Source organism: Drosophila bipectinata, chromosome 2L (assembly GCF_030179905.1).
Source record: "Drosophila bipectinata strain 14024-0381.07 chromosome 2L, DbipHiC1v2, whole genome shotgun sequence".
Taxonomy (NCBI): domain Eukaryota; kingdom Metazoa; phylum Arthropoda; class Insecta; order Diptera; family Drosophilidae; genus Drosophila; species Drosophila bipectinata.
Genome location: NC_091736.1, coordinates 2745682 through 2762620, shown reverse-complemented (window position 1 = coordinate 2762620; position 16939 = coordinate 2745682). Strand labels below are relative to the sequence as shown.

General features: G+C 41.3%; 3 protein-coding genes across 8 annotated transcripts in view; 2 read left to right on the top strand and 1 right to left on the bottom strand.

Moving 5' to 3' along the window:
• The window catches only part of LOC108124474 (homeobox protein 9), a 35226-nt gene extending 25851 nt beyond the window's left edge, over positions 1 to 9375 (top strand). For 3 of the 6 annotated variants that reach the window (XM_043212670.2, XM_043212667.2, XM_017240165.3), the window contains 6 exons: positions 1300 to 1406; positions 2888 to 2984; positions 6896 to 7033; positions 7119 to 7743; positions 7803 to 8447; positions 8992 to 9375. In XM_043212670.2, the coding sequence (XP_043068605.1) occupies positions 1300 to 1406; positions 2888 to 2984; positions 6896 to 7033; positions 7119 to 7743; positions 7803 to 8447; positions 8992 to 9146 (1767 nt within the window). In that variant the 3' untranslated portion in view covers positions 9147 to 9375. Of the gene's footprint in view, positions 1 to 1299; positions 1407 to 2887; positions 2985 to 6895; positions 7034 to 7118; positions 7744 to 7802; positions 8448 to 8839 lie in introns of all 6 variants that reach the window. The other 3 variants (XM_043212668.2, XM_017240166.3, XM_043212669.2) reach the window with 2 other exon arrangements.
• Positions 9376 to 12975: 3600 nt separating this feature from the next.
• LOC108124475 (uncharacterized) lies at positions 12976 to 14171 on the top strand. The gene is made up of 2 exons (XM_017240168.3): positions 12976 to 13715; positions 13778 to 14171. The coding sequence occupies exons 1-2, from the start codon at positions 13188 to 13190 to the stop codon at positions 13988 to 13990; spliced, it is 741 nt and encodes a 246-aa protein (XP_017095657.2). The 5' UTR covers positions 12976 to 13187; the 3' UTR covers positions 13991 to 14171.
• A 14-nt stretch (positions 14172 to 14185) lies between these two features.
• On the bottom strand, positions 14186 to 15464 carry LOC108124476 (coiled-coil domain-containing protein 43). The gene is made up of 4 exons (XM_017240169.3): positions 15270 to 15464; positions 14881 to 15209; positions 14599 to 14820; positions 14186 to 14536 (listed from the first exon to the last, which is right to left on the bottom strand). Exons 2-4 carry the CDS (start codon positions 15040 to 15042, stop codon positions 14294 to 14296), a joined length of 627 nt encoding a protein of 208 aa, XP_017095658.2. The 5' UTR covers positions 15043 to 15209; positions 15270 to 15464; the 3' UTR covers positions 14186 to 14293.
• Between the last annotated feature and the right edge of the window lie 1475 nt (positions 15465 to 16939).

Genomic DNA, 16939 nt, shown 5'->3' with positions numbered 1-16939 from the left:
GCGCCAAATTAAGTTTGAGTTGATTTTTTTCAAGTTGAATTCTTTCGACCACCACCCTTTTGCTGGGAAGTATCCGAACCAAACTCTTTCTTTCTGCCTTGTTTTCAGTCCCCTCTTGACCATATTGAGCTTGAAGTTGGCTTTTGTCTGCTCGCAGCTCGTGACTAACATTAATTTGACCAGAACTGGCTAAGAACTTCATTCCATTTATAGGATAGATGGCTCACAGCAGATAAAACAAGAAAAGTATCTTTAATTTCAGCGGCTAAAGATTTATTGCCTCGTTTCGGGCATTTGCCAGATTTTGGCCGAAATTGTTTCTGCTACTTGGGAGCTACTTCGGCTGGCTCTCCGTCTCAATTATAATTCGATTTTCGTTTCACGCTTTTGTCAAATCGCAAATAAAACGACCCGTTAGCATTTTGATAGATTTTTTGGCGTTTATTGTTTTGTTTTGACTTTTCGGATACTTTTTGCCTCAAAGGCATTCGGGCATCTCATTAGTTTGTTGAGCTTCGATTCGTCTCAGTTTGGTCGGGCTAATAATAAATTTTAATGCTGGCTTGGTGATGAAAAAGCCACTGGTTTACCATTTCGAGTCTATGAATAAAGTTCAAATTGAGTTATTAAATCGAATTGGCAAACCTAAGTTGGCAAATCAGTTTTGTGAGGCAAGTATTTTTGAACCTGTGACCCTTTCGCCTATCGTTTATTTTTATAGTATTAAAATAAATGTCTTTTTAAACTTAAACTGTCAGATACATCGATCGGTGATCAATCTTTGCTGAAAGATATTCACCTAAAGATACAGATACATGATAATTACGTGGGATAAGCCAGGACACGGCCGTGTAACATTTGTTAATGTAAAATATTATAACACTATGGTTGATAATAAATTGCCTTAATGCTCATAAAGCCAAAACAACAAACCGCACAACAACAAACACAATTTATGGCAGCAGAGTAATGGTTAAGTCGGGAGGAGGTTCTTGGGGTTTGGGGGCCAGAGGGTGCTGGGGTTGAAAAGTGGCGCAAGTGGCAGCGTTTTTAAAGCAACATTAATCATGAGCTCACGAGAGTGCCTCGCTTTCTCCCTCCTGGTCTAGTGTATGTGTGTGTGTGGGAAATTGGCCTTTTTCCATGCCGGCTTTTTAATAATTTATAAAAGAATTTACGAGCAAAACAGCTGAGGCATAGAAATGCGTTAACTACACACTCACACAAATATTCACCATAATTAAATTAAAAGAATGCACAATCAGCAACAATTTTCACCGTTTTACTCGCATTTTGCAGCAATCCTTGCTGGCAGGACGCATTCCGGTGGCCTCCATGACAGGACCCATTAAACGTGGACTGCTCTGGCAGCAAAGGGATCGCCTCTTCTCGCGCTGGAAGGAACGGTGAGTACACACGAAAAATATTATTAGTAGATATTTAATTTAATTGTTAATTTAAGATATTTAATATTTAAAATTGGCTTCAAAAAAGTCTTTTTTTTTTAAAGAAATATTAAAGTTAGTATCGTTAGACGATTTATTTGAATGTCCTGTGCATTCGAGTGGTTCTGCATAATGTTTAAGCGATTTTAAATATACCTCCACCGCAATCTGCATTGGCCAGGACCACAGGACCAGACATACGGAGGGGGGACTACCCCAACCGGGCCGGAAAATATGCAAAAATATTTCACAACCTCCGAGGGTTGTTAATTGCAAAAAAGAGCATAATTGACAGTGGCTGCATGCTGGCTCGTCCTTTACCAGATAATGCTAATAGGATACCAGGGGAATGGGCGAAATCGGGTACAACCGGATGACAGCTCTTTTGTTTTTGTTTCCCTCGGCTGAATTTAATTGAAATTTAATTATGTTGCAATGCAAGTTGATGTTTTTGTTTGATTTTCGGCTGTTGGCCTTTGAACCGATAATTACGCTTATCGCTTATCATTATTTATCGGTTCAATTATAATTGACATTTAATGATCAACTAAGCCGGTAATTTTAAAGGTCAATATTTGATTTTAAATATTAATGCTTTTAGCAATCAGGATTTATTTGTTTGCCATTTTAATTAGATTTATTTTTGTGCAAACTATAATTGCAAAATTTAGAACTAATTTTAAAATAAATAAAAAAAAGAGTCATAACTGACTAAGTCTGCTCATCTTTGGCTTTGATCTCGGCGCCCATTACCTGGATTGCATGTCTCTACCATTTACCTAGCCTGACTAATAACTGACTCGATTATTATCCGCAACCAGACAATGGTTCAAGGGAAACCCCTTGCCAAGCCACCCACCGTAGCGGACCGAGAAGCCCACAACCGGTTACCCATTCCTCAAAGCCAAACAATTTTCTTTGCTCAATTTTCTTGACCACGTTAATCAGCCAAACAAAATGAGAACTTCCACCCGGGGAAGTCGGCTATTAGTCAATTTCAAAATCCAACCAAAGCTGTGGAATTTGCTTCTCATGAATGATGAATAAATACTGATTTTTATGTATTCAGATATAGAACGTTTGGCACATTAATAAAACCGATTTTCATTGCTGCAAAAACGATAAAATAAAAAATAATATTATTATTATCGTTCCTCAAAAGTCGTAAAACTTAAGGCACTTTTCAGCTTCAATGGAGAAAGGGATATCTGTTTTTTTTTTTTTGGCGCATGATTTATGATTTATTAATAACATATCCAAATGCCATCAATGGGGAAGGGTAACTCCATGTATTGAAAGCAAATTTTTGATGATGCTGGATTTTATTTGGAGTGGCTGACTGGGCTGACCTTTAACTGAAGACTGCCGAAAGATTTATGTTTAAAGGTCATTCGAGTTGTGAACGGATTTGTTACTGACATAAACAATCTCTTTACTTGCAGATACTTTGTGCTCACTCGTGACTACTTGCATTGCTTCAAGAGAGCCTCGGGATCGGCCAATGAACGTGCCTCCGATATGGGACAGTTTATCTTTAAGGTAAGTCAAAATAATGGATTAGAAAAAACCTCCATTTTGTTCCACAAGTTTCATATCATTTCCCATTTAACCGCGCTAAGCGGAAACTTTGTTATTTACGGGGCATTGTGTGAAATTCTATTGCAGCCAGGTTGAGATTTATGCCCGGGCTTTATGAGCCAGTCATGGCTATAACCTGTTCGTGGTGCGGGAGGGGTGACTAGGACACACCTTTCCGAGCTGAACAGCAACACAAAAAATGGCTTATAAATGAAGTCTTTTTCGGTTGACAATGCCAGACACATCCAGTCACGTTTTGCAATTGACTTTTCAGTCAGATGGATGAAAGATATCCGTCCCGGGTAGTGGGTAGTATGGGGAGTCCATTGATAGGCAATCTTCAATTGAAATCCGTTTGACTTTTTTGCGAAATCCCGATCGAAGAGGAAAAACTTCAACTAATTGGATAAAACTTGCATCTACTGCATGTTAATTTGCTTAACTATTTGCCCAGCTATGCCCCCGCCAGCATCGTGATAGTCCCCCCAACTGGAGTGCCTCAACTCCTATAGTATGTGCAACTTTACGTTGAAAGCAAAACAAATACTGGAAAAACCCTGAAGGCAAGCGGGTAAATACAAACAGGAACAAACAAAAAGGAAAATGGCAAAGAAAATTACTGAGAAAAAGCTTAAGTCCTAATGCTCTTTTTAAAAATTCAAAAAAGGTTTCAACTTAATTAGTTTTATTTAAATGAGCATTTTCCTTAAAGCGTATATTTTTTAACAATATGTAGATTATAAAAGCCAACAGTGAGGGTATTCAATACCCGATTGCCATGAAATTTTTCATTAAAATCAGCCACCGTATGTAGTTGTAGTTGCTACTTAAACAAATAAGGAAAGTGCACGAACAACAGCAGCTTGCTACTGCAAAGAGATCATGGGAAAATTACGATTTTTTTTTTGTCCATTTTCCTGTTTAATTTTGTTTTAAATTTGTCTTTTTGTTGGCATTGCTAAAAATCTCTCTTGAAAGCAGTGTCAATACATAGATACCCCGCCCGGCGGCAGGTTGTTGTTGTTTACAGTTTAATTTTAAATTAAAATACACTTTTTTTTCTCGCAAAATAAAACAAAACGAAAATTGTTCGGGCAATTTTCCAAAGTAAATAAGCAAAAAAAACCCACGGTTCGGGGAAATTGTTGAAGTAACAACAAAATTAAACCAGAGGCAGGGGAAAATAATGACATAGGTGGAACTAAATGGTGAAAAATGCCAAGCACTGTGCGGGAGATTAACTTATTTAATGTGAAGGAAAATATTTGCCAGGAAATTAAGAAATGAAATTGAGGAAAATTAATCAAAAAAGACAGCCCGGTATTTAAGATATTATTTAACGATTTAATGCCAAATAAATATCACCCAATTGACCTTCAATAAATTCGCCCAAAAATGGTAACAACATGAGACATCAAAGACAACCACCCAGCCACCCACACTCGACCTGGTCTAGCCGAGTCTCAACCCAAAGGCATTCAGCCATGAAGAAGGTGTGAAAGAGAGCACAGCTAGGTAGATGAAAGAGACGGCACGCAAGGAAATACTTGACTCATTAACGAGGAAGGAAGGCGGCATCTCATTTTATCGCTTTTTTGTGTGTTTCGCTTGTTCATTGATGTTTTATTGACACTACAATGATTCAATATCGCCTCGTCAATGTAATCAACTTAATCAATTAGGCGTAAAGACAAAGCGAGGCAGCGTGTCAGGGGGCCATCTGTCTCATTCTAATTATTTAATGCGATTTTCGCAAATTTTCAACAGTTTTCAGTCTGTCAGTGAAATGAAAGGCCTACACACACCACGGGGGAAATCAATCGGGCATAATTACAGGTGCTGAGAGATTGTCAGGCGCCGCCAGTGGGTGGGTGGTGGTTGGGTTTTAATGTTGATGCTTTGGTTTACCTGCCTGCGGGATGGCAAAGTTTTCTGCCTCAGAATTCTGCAGCTTTGCACTCTGACAGTGATTGAAAGCGATATTGATTTTTGTCCTTGGCTGGGATGAGAGAGCCATCCTGGCCGTGCCGGAGGGAAATGCAATTTCCGTCTCTTCTCCATTAATGAGCATTATTAATTGGGTTGCACTAAAGTGACTACGATACGGAGGCTTGAAATATGAGCTTGCATAATTAAAACAGGGTAGATAATAAAAAGAAAACTCAACAAAAGAGGCCAGGAATTATGCTTTAAATTAAATTATATCCATAGCCATGAGATAGATCCGTACACGCGCCAAATTCAATTCAACTTTCTCGAACTGCAATGCCAAAATCTGGTAAGCTTTTGTGTTAGTTTTGACAGCTCAGGCTATTAAACATGTCAAAATATAAAACAGCAATGGCTACAATGGAATTTGTTCATAAACCCCATAAATAACAATAATAAATAATAACAGGCGAGCCAACAAGCCGATCAATGACGACCTTGAACACCTGATTTGTTGGCCAAACTTGGAGCGGAAATTTGGGAAAATATCTATTGGCCATTGATTGTGGGTTTGGACACCAGTATGCATAATCAGTTGGGTCAGAGTTTCACACACAAATAGACCTCAATAGAGGTCAAACGTAGAGAAAGCAAAAGGTAGAAAAATATTACATAAGTAAACCTTTAAAAATAGAACTGATATTCGATTTAAATCAAAATCCAATATTAGTTTAATGTAAACTTTTGTGTGGCAATATCGAAATCTGGCATCTTTTGTGGGGATCATCGTGGAATATCATAAATATTTAAATTTTATCCATTTCTTAGATTCCACCCACACACCAGAACCCACTCCACTCCTCAGAGAGTCTCCAGTCTGATCTTTGATCGTGACATGAACAAATCCAGCGATTCATCCATCAAACGAAGTGGAATCGGCTTGCTTAACTTTATGCGATTTTCCATATTCCAACCAGGCTGCTTCCACAATTTATCATAAAAAGCGATCGGCCCTCCGAAATGCTTAAAGAACTTAATTATGTTGGCCATTAGATGGAGTGAGGGAGAAAGATAGAAAAGAAAAGAGGACGCATAACTTGGCTAATTGCCACACGCGGCGGCAGCTTCTGCTTCTGCTGCCTCAGATTCTGCCTCTGAGGCTTTTCCTCAGCTATTTTCCATTCTCTGGTTGTTTTTTTTCTGCTTTCTTGGGGCTGCTGACATATTTGCCTAATGGCCTCACATAGTTCTTGGCCATAAGAGAGCGCCATGCCAGCACGATGAATCGTTGGCGAACTTTAAGTTCTTGCTCATAAACAAGAGGGCGAAAACAAAATAAAAGGGACAAAAAAATAAGTTCAATAAAAAGTTTTTCATGTTAAAAAAGTTTGCGGCTCCTATAGAGGAAGAGCCTGCTGGCCTAATGACTTTTAACCGAGTTGCAATATGCAAAAGGGAAGCAGGCCATAGACTAGACCAGAACAAGGGAATGACACTTAATTGCATTATTCCAACAAAGTTGTCAGCTTGAAAGTTTTTACTAAAAATAATTGGTATGTACTCCTTTTGAAGCTTTCATTTAAAAATTAGTTGAGTGGGTTGTGATTTTCACAACTGCAGAAAGGTATGCTATTGTATTTAGAATATTACGTATACGCCCTGTAGGGTGTTGAGATAGACTTTATGGAACAAAAGTATACAATTTTCAATATTTGTTTAGTGACCTTAACCAATCCATCTGTACAACAAAGACCCCTAGACCTCTTTCCCACCCAGTCATCCCCTCCCCTTGCCATCTAACCAATTCAATTGTAAACCCCACTCTCAGCGTCCCACTGAGTGTGATCCGGATAAGTCTTTTTGTTTTACATTCCGTGGAAAAACGTTTACATAACCTTTAACTTGATTGTCTAACTTCATTGTCTTCTGTGGTTTCGCTTCAGGTCAAATTGGTGGACGTCGAGAAGGTGGAATGGCTGAACCGACGCTCCTACAGCGCCATTGGACTGTTGTTGGGCCGCGAGGGTAGAGTTCTGCTTCGCTGCGACGATGGCCTCGAGGACTGGTTCGAGCTGCTGGAGGTGAGTTGTCACGGCCATCTAGCATCTGACTTTTATAGAATTTTTCAAACAAGAATCATAACTAATCATAACCTTTAACCCATAGGAATGCACGATTACCTCCAAGGAGCGCAGAAAGGCCTTGAAGATTGCCCAGGGCCCACGTTCCCGCGCCTCACTGGCTGCCCCCGTGTCGCATGCCTCGTTGCAGTTTGGACTGGGTGGCACCTACTCCAGTGCCCTGGACGACTGGCTGATGACCAATGGCACTGGCGGAGGCTTGGCTCGTCACAAAATTGGAGCTGGCAGCCTCAACGGATACGCCGGGGCAAATCCCTTCCTGTTCTCCGACTCTGTGCCGGACCTGAGTGCTCTGAACAATGAGAACCACAACCACCACATGAGTGGCATCAGCACCAACCACTCGACACCCCAGAAGATACCGCACCACAGCAATGCGAATCTCAGCCGTTACTCCAACGGCTATGCCTCGGCCCAGAACAGCTTCACCCAGGGCAATAGCGCCCTGTACGGTTCGCCCAGGAGGATCTTTATCAACAGCAGCTTCGGCTCTAACCAGGTGGTGGATGAGGAGACCGAGGAAGCGGAGGTGCAACTGCGACGACCAAGACTGTTCCGAGGCGTAAGCGCCACTCCGGATAATGGCAACGAGCTGGACAGGGATTGGCTCTACAGGAAGCCCAGGGCGCCCACTGATATGAGGCACTCAGGTGGGTTTTCTTATCTTCTTCAAGACGAGAGTGTTTTCTAATTCATTTTCTACTTGCAGTCCAACCTATGTTGCCCACTGGCGGTGGCAGTAATATGGGCCTGGCCAAGGCGGAGCTAGACGGTTCCGCTCATGATAGCGGCCTGGACACACCTCCGTCGACGCACCGCCCCTCTAGCTACCGGGAGGCGAGCCGGGACAGCACCGAAACTAATGGAAGCTCCTCCCGCGGCACCCTCCTCAACAACTCCTCGCCCGGCGGCAGCTTCCGGGCCAAGAAGCTGAGCAGCCAAGTTACCAATCTCAATCAGCTGAATGCCCTGCATGGCTCTCGGTACTCGGTGCAGGATCAGCGCATCCTCAAGATGCGCAACAACGAGGAGGATCGCTGTGCCTCGATCAAAATGGCCAATCGCCTGAACCAGAATCACGAGCAACTGCCGCAACAGGCCTCCTATGATCCGAACCAGAACCGGTACTACAAGAACGGCAATGCCACGCCCCCCACTTCGCTTACGCCCCAGCACACGCCGCAGCACAAGCTGCTGATGATGCACCACGGCAATGGAAATGGTAATGGCGGCACCCTGAACGGCAACAGCAATGGATCGGACCGGATGAACGGATCCGCCATTTTCCGAGAGCGCTACCAGCATCCGGCCTTGGCCGCCATCATTAACGAGGCCCAGGGCCTGAAGTTCAGAGGTAGGTGGGGGGGTTCCCAATACGGGTTGGCTTGCATCCCTCATCGTTCATCTGGCATGGTTATGTGTTGGTTTTGACATTCTTTTATTATTTTGGTTTTGGATTAATATTATTATTTAATTAAGACTTAAATGCAGATATTATTAGACTAAGTGTTTGATTTGGATAACTATTTAGTTCCAAAATTTATTCAATTTTTTAAAGTAAGATCTACATTTTATTAAGTTTTAAAATTTGTATTGATTTCAATTTACTTTGTAAATAAAACCCAGAAAACTCAAAGCATTACCATCTACACTCCATCGTTATTTCATTAAACTCATCCTTTATTACTTTTCGTAAATAATAATTTATTTTATATTATTTTACACTTGCATGTTAACTATTTAAAGAAGAATCGGAAAATATGTGGTAAACTCCTGAATCGAAACTCCAAACTGTGCATGTAACACAAGACGTTCTCCTCAAAAGCATGACAAGATCGGGCTATATATGAGTTATAGAAAAACCCCATTAATAAAGAGACACTTTCCGCAACTTGTAGAGCGCGCCTTCTCGGACAGTCAGCAGCGCCGCCTGAACAACAACAATGGCCCCAATCCCCAGCCAGCCTCGCCACTCGCCCAGCGCCGGAACAGTCCCGGACTGGGATCCGGAGTCGGATCAGGAGCCATCTTTGGTACCCCGACGCGAGTATAGCGCCTAAAGGTCTAAGGATAATCCAACTCGACGGAGAATTGATTACTCCACGTAGTTTAAAGTTCATTAAGCCGTAAATTAGTCAACTTAGAGGAAAGTGCGGAAATTATTTGCATAGAAAATACATCAACGAACGTAGAAAATAGCTATTACGTAGTAGTACTCTTAGTGTGTGTGCTCCAATGTCCAGCTTTATGTAAATGTTTAAATAAAATATACCTTAAAGAAATTAATATAAAAATGAATATCCAAATACTTAATTGGCAAGCGGTGTTTAAAAATGGATTACCAATATAATATAATTCATAAAAAACGCATGGGATCCCAGTTCGGCCCACCGTGATGGCCATATCTTGGCCAAAAATCATCCGATTCTACTGAGGCGCACCTTAAAAGATTTGTAGAGCAATTCTCTGTAAATCTGCATCAAAATCTACAAACAAAATATTTTTTCGATTTTTTGTCAAATTTTCTGATGGACCCCTACGAAATCCTGAAAAATGCATGGGGGCACAGTTCGGCCCACCGCGACTGACATATATTGGCCAAAAATCATACGATTCTACTGGGGAACACCTTAAACGATTTGTAGAGCAATCCTCTGTAAATCTGCATCAAAATCTACAAACAAAATATTTTTTCGATTTTTTGTCAAATTTTCTGATGGACCCCTACGGAATCCTGAAAAATGCATGGGGGCACAGTTCGGCCCACCGCGACTGACATATATTGGCCAAAAATCATACGATTCTACTGGGGAACACCTTAAACGATTTGTAGAGCAATTCTCTGTAAATCTGCATCAAAATCTACCAACAAAATATTTTTTCGATTTTTTGTAAAATTTTCTTTTTGACCCCCTACGAAATCCTGAAAAACGCATGGGGGCACAGTTCGGCCCACCGCGATGGCCATATCTTGGCGAAAAATCATCCGATTCTACTGGGGAACACCTTAAACGATTTGTAGAGCAATTCTCTGTAAATCTGCATCAAAATCTACAAACAAAATATTTTTTCGATTTTTTGTCAAATTTTCTGATGGACCCCCTACGAAATCCTGAAAAATGCATAGGGGCACAGTACGGCCCACCGCGATGGCCATATCTTGGCCAAAAATTATCCGATTCTACTGGGGAACACCTTAAACGATTTGTAGAGCCATTCTCTGTAAATCTGCATCAAAATCTACAAACAAAATATTTTTTCGATTTTTTGTCAAATTTTCTGATGGACTCCCTACGAAATCCTGAAAAATTCATGGGGGCGCAGTTCGGCCCACCGCGTTGGCCATATCTTGGCTAAAAATCATCCGATTCTACTAGGGACCACCTTAAACGATTTGTAGAGCAATTCTCTGTAAATCTGCATCAAAATCTACAAACAAAATATTTTTTCGATTTTCTGATGGACCCCTTACGAAATCCTGAAAAATACATGGGGGCACAGTTCGGCCCACCGCGACTGCCATATCTTGGCCAAAAATAATCCGATTCTACTGGGGAACACCTTAAACGATTTGTAGAGCAATTCTCTGTAAATCTGCATCAAAATCTACCAACAAAATATTTTTTCGATTTTTTGTAAAATTTTCTTGTAGACCCCCTACGAAATCCTGAAAAACGCATGGGGGCACAGTTCGGCCCACCGCGATGGCCATATCTTGGCGAAAAATCATCCGATTCTACTGGGGAACACCTTAAACGATTTGTAGAGCAATTCTCTGTAAATCTGCATCAAAATCTACAACCAAAATATTTTTTCGATTTTTTGTCAAATTTTCTTTTAGACCCCCTACGAAATCCTGAAAAACGCATGGGGGCACAGTTCGGCCCACCGCGATGGCCATATCTTGGCTAAAAATCATCCGATTCTACTGGGGAACACCTTAAACGATTTGTAGAGCAATTCTCTGTAAATCTGCATCAAAATCTACAAACAAAATATTTTTTCGATTTTTTGTCAAATTTTCTGATGGACCCCCTACGAAATCCTGAAAAATGCATGGGGGCGCAGTTCGGCCCACCGCAACTGCCATATCTTGGCCAAAAATCATCCGATTCTACTGGGGAACACCTTAAACGATTTGTAGAGCAATTCTCTGTAAAACTGCGTCAAAATCTACAAACAAAATATTTTTTCGATTTTTTGTGAAGTTTTCTGATGGACCCCCTACGAAATCCTGAAAAATGCATGGGGGCGCAGTTCGGCACACCGCGATGGCCATATCTTGGCTAAAAATCATCCGATTCTACTGGGGAACACCTTAAACGATTTGTAGAGCAATTCTCTGTAAATCTGCATCAAAATCTACCAACAAAATATTTTTTCGATTTTTTGTCAAATTTTCTGATGGACCCCCTACGAAATCCTGAAAAATGCATAGGGGCACAGTACGGCCCACCGCGATGGCCATATCTTGGCCAAAAATTATCCGATTCTACTGGGGAACACCTTAAACGATTTGTAGAGCCATTCTCTGTAAATCTGCATCAAAATCTACAAACAAAATATTTTTTCGATTTTTTGTCAAATTTTCTGATGGACTCCCTACGAAATCCTGAAAAATTCATGGGGGCGCAGTTCGGCCCACCGCGTTGGCCATATCTTGGCTAAAAATCATCCGATTCTACTAGGGACCACCTTAAACGATTTGTAGAGCAATTCTCTGTAAATCTGCATCAAAATCTACAAACAAAATATTTTTTCGATTTTCTGATGGACCCCTTACGAAATCCTGAAAAATACATGGGGGCACAGTTCGGCCCACCGCGACTGCCATATCTTGGCCAAAAATAATCCGATTCTACTGGGGAACACCTTAAACGATTTGTAGAGCAATTCTCTGTAAATCTGCATCAAAATCTACCAACAAAATATTTTTTCGATTTTTTGTAAAATTTTCTTGTAGACCCCCTACGAAATCCTGAAAAACGCATGGGGGCACAGTTCGGCCCACCGCGATGGCCATATCTTGGCGAAAAATCATCCGATTCTACTGGGGAACACCTTAAACGATTTGTAGAGCAATTCTCTGTAAATCTGCATCAAAATCTACAACCAAAATATTTTTTCGATTTTTTGTCAAATTTTCTTTTAGACCCCCTACGAAATCCTGAAAAACGCATGGGGGCACAGTTCGGCCCACCGCGATGGCCATATCTTGGCTAAAAATCATCCGATTCTACTGGGGAACACCTTAAACGATTTGTAGAGCAATTCTCTGTAAATCTGCATCAAAATCTACAAACAAAATATTTTTTCGATTTTTTGTCAAATTTTCTGATGGACCCCCTACGAAATCCTGAAAAATGCATGGGGGCGCAGTTCGGCCCACCGCAACTGCCATATCTTGGCCAAAAATCATCCGATTCTACTGGGGAACACCTTAAACGATTTGTAGAGCAATTCTCTGTAAAACTGCGTCAAAATCTACAAACAAAATATTTTTTCGATTTTTTGTGAAGTTTTCTGATGGACCCCCTACGAAATCCTGAAAAATGCATGGGGGCGCAGTTCGGCACACCGCGATGGCCATATCTTGGCTAAAAATCATCCGATTCTACTGGGGAACACCTTAAACGATTTGTAGAGCAATTCTCTGTGAATCTGCATCTAAATCTAGACCCAAATAAAAAATAGGAAATTTTAAAATCATTTTTAATTATGGAACCGTATGCAAAACCGTAAAGTTGACCCACTTTCGAGCTGTTCAAAAATGATTCCGAAACTTACAGGGATCAAGCTGTAAGCTTTGCAAAGTACTTTCCAAAGCGAAAGCTTCTCAAGCTCAGGATGCCAAAGTTTATGCGTTTTCATAGAAGATGCAAACCTGATGAGCTTTTTCGTTAGGAGAGCTTTGGCTGAGAGCGAGGACGAGCTGCAACCCTCGAAGGAAACAATTCTGGGAAACAGCCGGGTGGGAGGTGGAAAGGGCTTTTCGGAGTCAACAATAAAATTTTCAGTCAGCTTTGAGACGCAGCAGCCACAGCAGCAGCAGGAAAAGCAGTAGCAGCAGGAGGTAGAGAAAAATTCGACCAGGATGCGAAGTCGCACGGAGCTGGTGACCACCACATTCGTGGAGAGTGACGAGGAGGACTTCAGTCCCGACGACGACTCTGACTCCGAGGAGGACTGGCGACCCACCAAGAAGCGCCCTGCCAAGCAGGGACGTGGCGGTGGCGCCGGAGCTAGTGCATCCTCGGCTACCGATGGCAGGAAGCGGAAATCGGCGGCAGCTCCTGGCTCAAAGGCCAAACGGCGGGCGGCCAAGGTGAGCGACGACGATTCCGAGAACGAGGATGACCTAGAATCAGATCCCAGTGACGAGGACTTTGACTATCCCTCGGCCAGCACTTCGAAGCGACCGCAGAGTTTGCCTCCCAAGAAGCAGTTCGTAAAGCTGAGCCAACTGGACCTGATGGTCAAGAAATCAGACCTGTTGGAGAAGGACTGGATGAAGAACAATCGGCTGTGCTTGTGGCGCCGAGACGAACATACGACCCTACTTCAAAAGTACTTACGTGTGAAATCCGACGAGGACGAAATGGTTTTCACTTCCAGTTCAGTGGTAACTTAAATAATTCTATTCAATGGTCTTTCAAAAAATAATCCTGATATGTATTCCCTTAGTATTCCAGTTGGGATGACCAACAGACGGATGATTTCATAGAGATCAAAGTCAACTGCTTGGATCCCAACAACAGGCGCATTAAAATACACGATCTGGAGGCTCTGAAGAAAACCTCAATAGACTTACAATCGGAGAAGGAGAAGACTACACCGAACGAGGACGAGGCAGAGTCCGAGGAGGTGGAAGAAACGCCGAGCGAGGCTGATCCTTGAACTATCAACTAACTAATGAAACTAACAATTTTCTTAGAATTTAAACTAAAACTAGTTGGCCAAGTTAGCGTTAGACAACAAATTTCCTTACTCGTAACAGCAGAAATGTGAAAACAAGTTTAATTTTAATTTAGTAAATTAAAGGAGCCAGAAGAAAACCAAAACAAAAAAAAAAAGAGAATCAAAAGAAGAAACAACATTTTAAAAATATCCATTTAAAACTTTGGCGTTTCAATTGCATTACAAAGTTGTATATATCCTGTGGGTTAATATGAAACTGAACAATAGTTGGCTGGGGGACGGTTACCGGCGCCTTTCACCTTTCACTGTCTTTCGCTTTTCCTTCTTTTCCTCGCGGAGCTGTTTCTGTTTTTCACGGTCCTCTTTATCCTTTTGCTTCTTGGCCGCACTGTCCAGCCGGGCCTGCTCTCGTTTCTCCTTGGCCAGGGCCTGGACATCTGACTTGTTGGTATTGGGAGCCAAAGCGCCACTGTCATCCTCGCTCTCCACCTGGGAATCGTCTTCATCTTCATTCAGAACTGCCGTCTGTGGGAGAGGAAAGGGATATTAGATTATGCTTTTGGAGCCGGATCTTTCATGATAGGAACCTGTGAGTACTGGGCCAGTATCTGTTGTTTGATGCGTCGTTCTTCTTCTGTGTATTCGCGTTCCTTGGAGGCGGCAGGTTGCAGCTTCTGTTGCTCCAGCATCTTGGCTAGCTGGGCATTAACATCGATGTCCAAGCCCTTCTTGGGCGGCTCATCGGCGCTGGGATGGCTCGTCAGCCACTTTTGCAGAATGGTGGCCACCAGTTCATCAATGTTGGAAGACTGACAAGGGAAGGGATTGAATTAGAGTTCAAATAGGAATAAAATTAGATCCCTACTTACCCCTGTTTCGCTTAGAATTCCTTCGAGAGCTTCAGTCTTCTCCTCCGTCGTTTCATCGCCCTCCAGGATGCCCACAATGTAGGAGCCGAAAACCCCCTCGTCCATATTCAGCTGGCGCAGCTGCTCGTTTAGCCAGCTCACGAATTTTTCACTGGCACTCATGGTGTTCCTTAGATTCGTACGATTATCACGTGTTGTACTAACTTTAAAAGTTAGTTGGGCAGTGAAAATTTAACCGCAAATGGCAACAAAATTTTGATTCCGATGAACATGTGTGGCAGTGTTGCAAAGCGGCCAAACTTAACAGATGTTGTGAAAGGAGCTGCCCACTTGTTAATAAGGCAATATTATGTTTAAGTTTTAGTTTTAATTAATATTTAAAGCAATACCTTAAAATAGTTTTGGATTAATACACATTCTGAAATTCTTATTTTAAAATAATTTAAAAATAAATCTCCTCTGGCAATACTCTTTCCAATCAGCTGTTTTCCTAGACCTTATGCAACACTTAAACCTGTTTTGGTAAACGTTTTTATACTTTTAGTTATTTGCCGAACTTAAAAATTGCTATGCTTTTTTTATAACAAATGGAATATATGATTTTATGTTTAAATAAATTAGCCAAGTGCCGATTAAAAAAGAAATGACATTTTATTCGTGGCTTAAATGATAGACGGGTATTTAAAAAAAAATAAACAAAAATGTTTGGGCCCCCCAACCGTATAAACAAATCGTGTTTGTTTCCAAGAGAGTGATACAATTTTGAGAGCTCCTGTGCGTAATTGCATGTAATGGGGACTTTGGCGTTTGCGATAATTCGCAGCACAGACCCCCCAGCACCCCCCACCGCCAGCATATCGTCACACGTCTGCGACACCTGCGTCGGTGCTGTCGCTAAGTTGTTGTTGTTTTTGTTGTTTCTGCTGCTGTCGTCGCCTTCGTCTTTTGTTTATTTGTTGCTGGGCGTCTCGTCGGCAGACGCGTTATAAACAAAAAAAAATAAAATAAAGAAATACCCATACACTCCACTCGAGACAAGGCACACTCGCTCGCGTTGGCAACAAGTGAAAATATCCATACAGTTCCATCTATGTATCTATGTTTATGGGGTTGTGCGAGTGCCGAGTGTGTGTAATCATAAGACGCCGAAGAAAACCCTAAAAGCCAAAAAAAAAAACAAAAAAAAAATCAGCAAAAGACACGGCTTTGAGCCAAAAATTACAATTGAGAAGATACTTGGTTTCAGGTAAGGTTTCGGGTTCTGTAAGGTTACCCTCTTTAGGGGCTAGACCCTATTGGAATGATTTTCTTAAGTCTATTTGGTTAATTTTTTAACTAATTTTTTAAAGAAAATTTTTATTTTCCACTACTAACAAGTCTGGAACATTTTCATTAAATTTTCCTTCATTTTTTAGGTTTTTTTAGCTTGAAGTTTATATTTTTTCAAAAGTATCTTAAGGATAGTGAGCAGTTACCTGTGTTTTCCAAGCTATCTAAAGGATAGGCTGTAGTTTTAAGATCATCATGTACATGCTTATAACTAATTTAAGAGTATTTTTATAATATTTTTATATTTTAAGAGTAAATTTTAAGCAAAATACGAATTATTTTAAAAGAAACCTTAAACCTGTCCTTACCTAAAATAACCCTAAGGTACCTTATCCTTAGGTACCTTATCCTAAGATACCTCAAGTATCTCAAGGTTTAATTCAATCATAAGTATCTGTAAAATATACTTACCAAAAACTACTTTTAATATGGAAGAACTGGAAGTATCTTTAGGATATCTTCTCTGGGAAACCCACACTATCGAGTTATGTTGACTGTTTTTTAATGGCCCACGATGTGGCAGGGTCTGTTTATGGGCCTGGGTGCCTCTTACTTTCCAATCTCTGTCCATATTCATGTGAGCTTCTCCAACAGCTTGGTTGTGTGTGTATCTGTATGCATAATAAAGGCCATTAAAATTAAGTAATTGACGCAACCAGAGAGGCATGTTAAAGGGGGCGGTGGGTAACAAGGCGGGAAAACCGGGAAATATCATTCCTCTCATGAAATT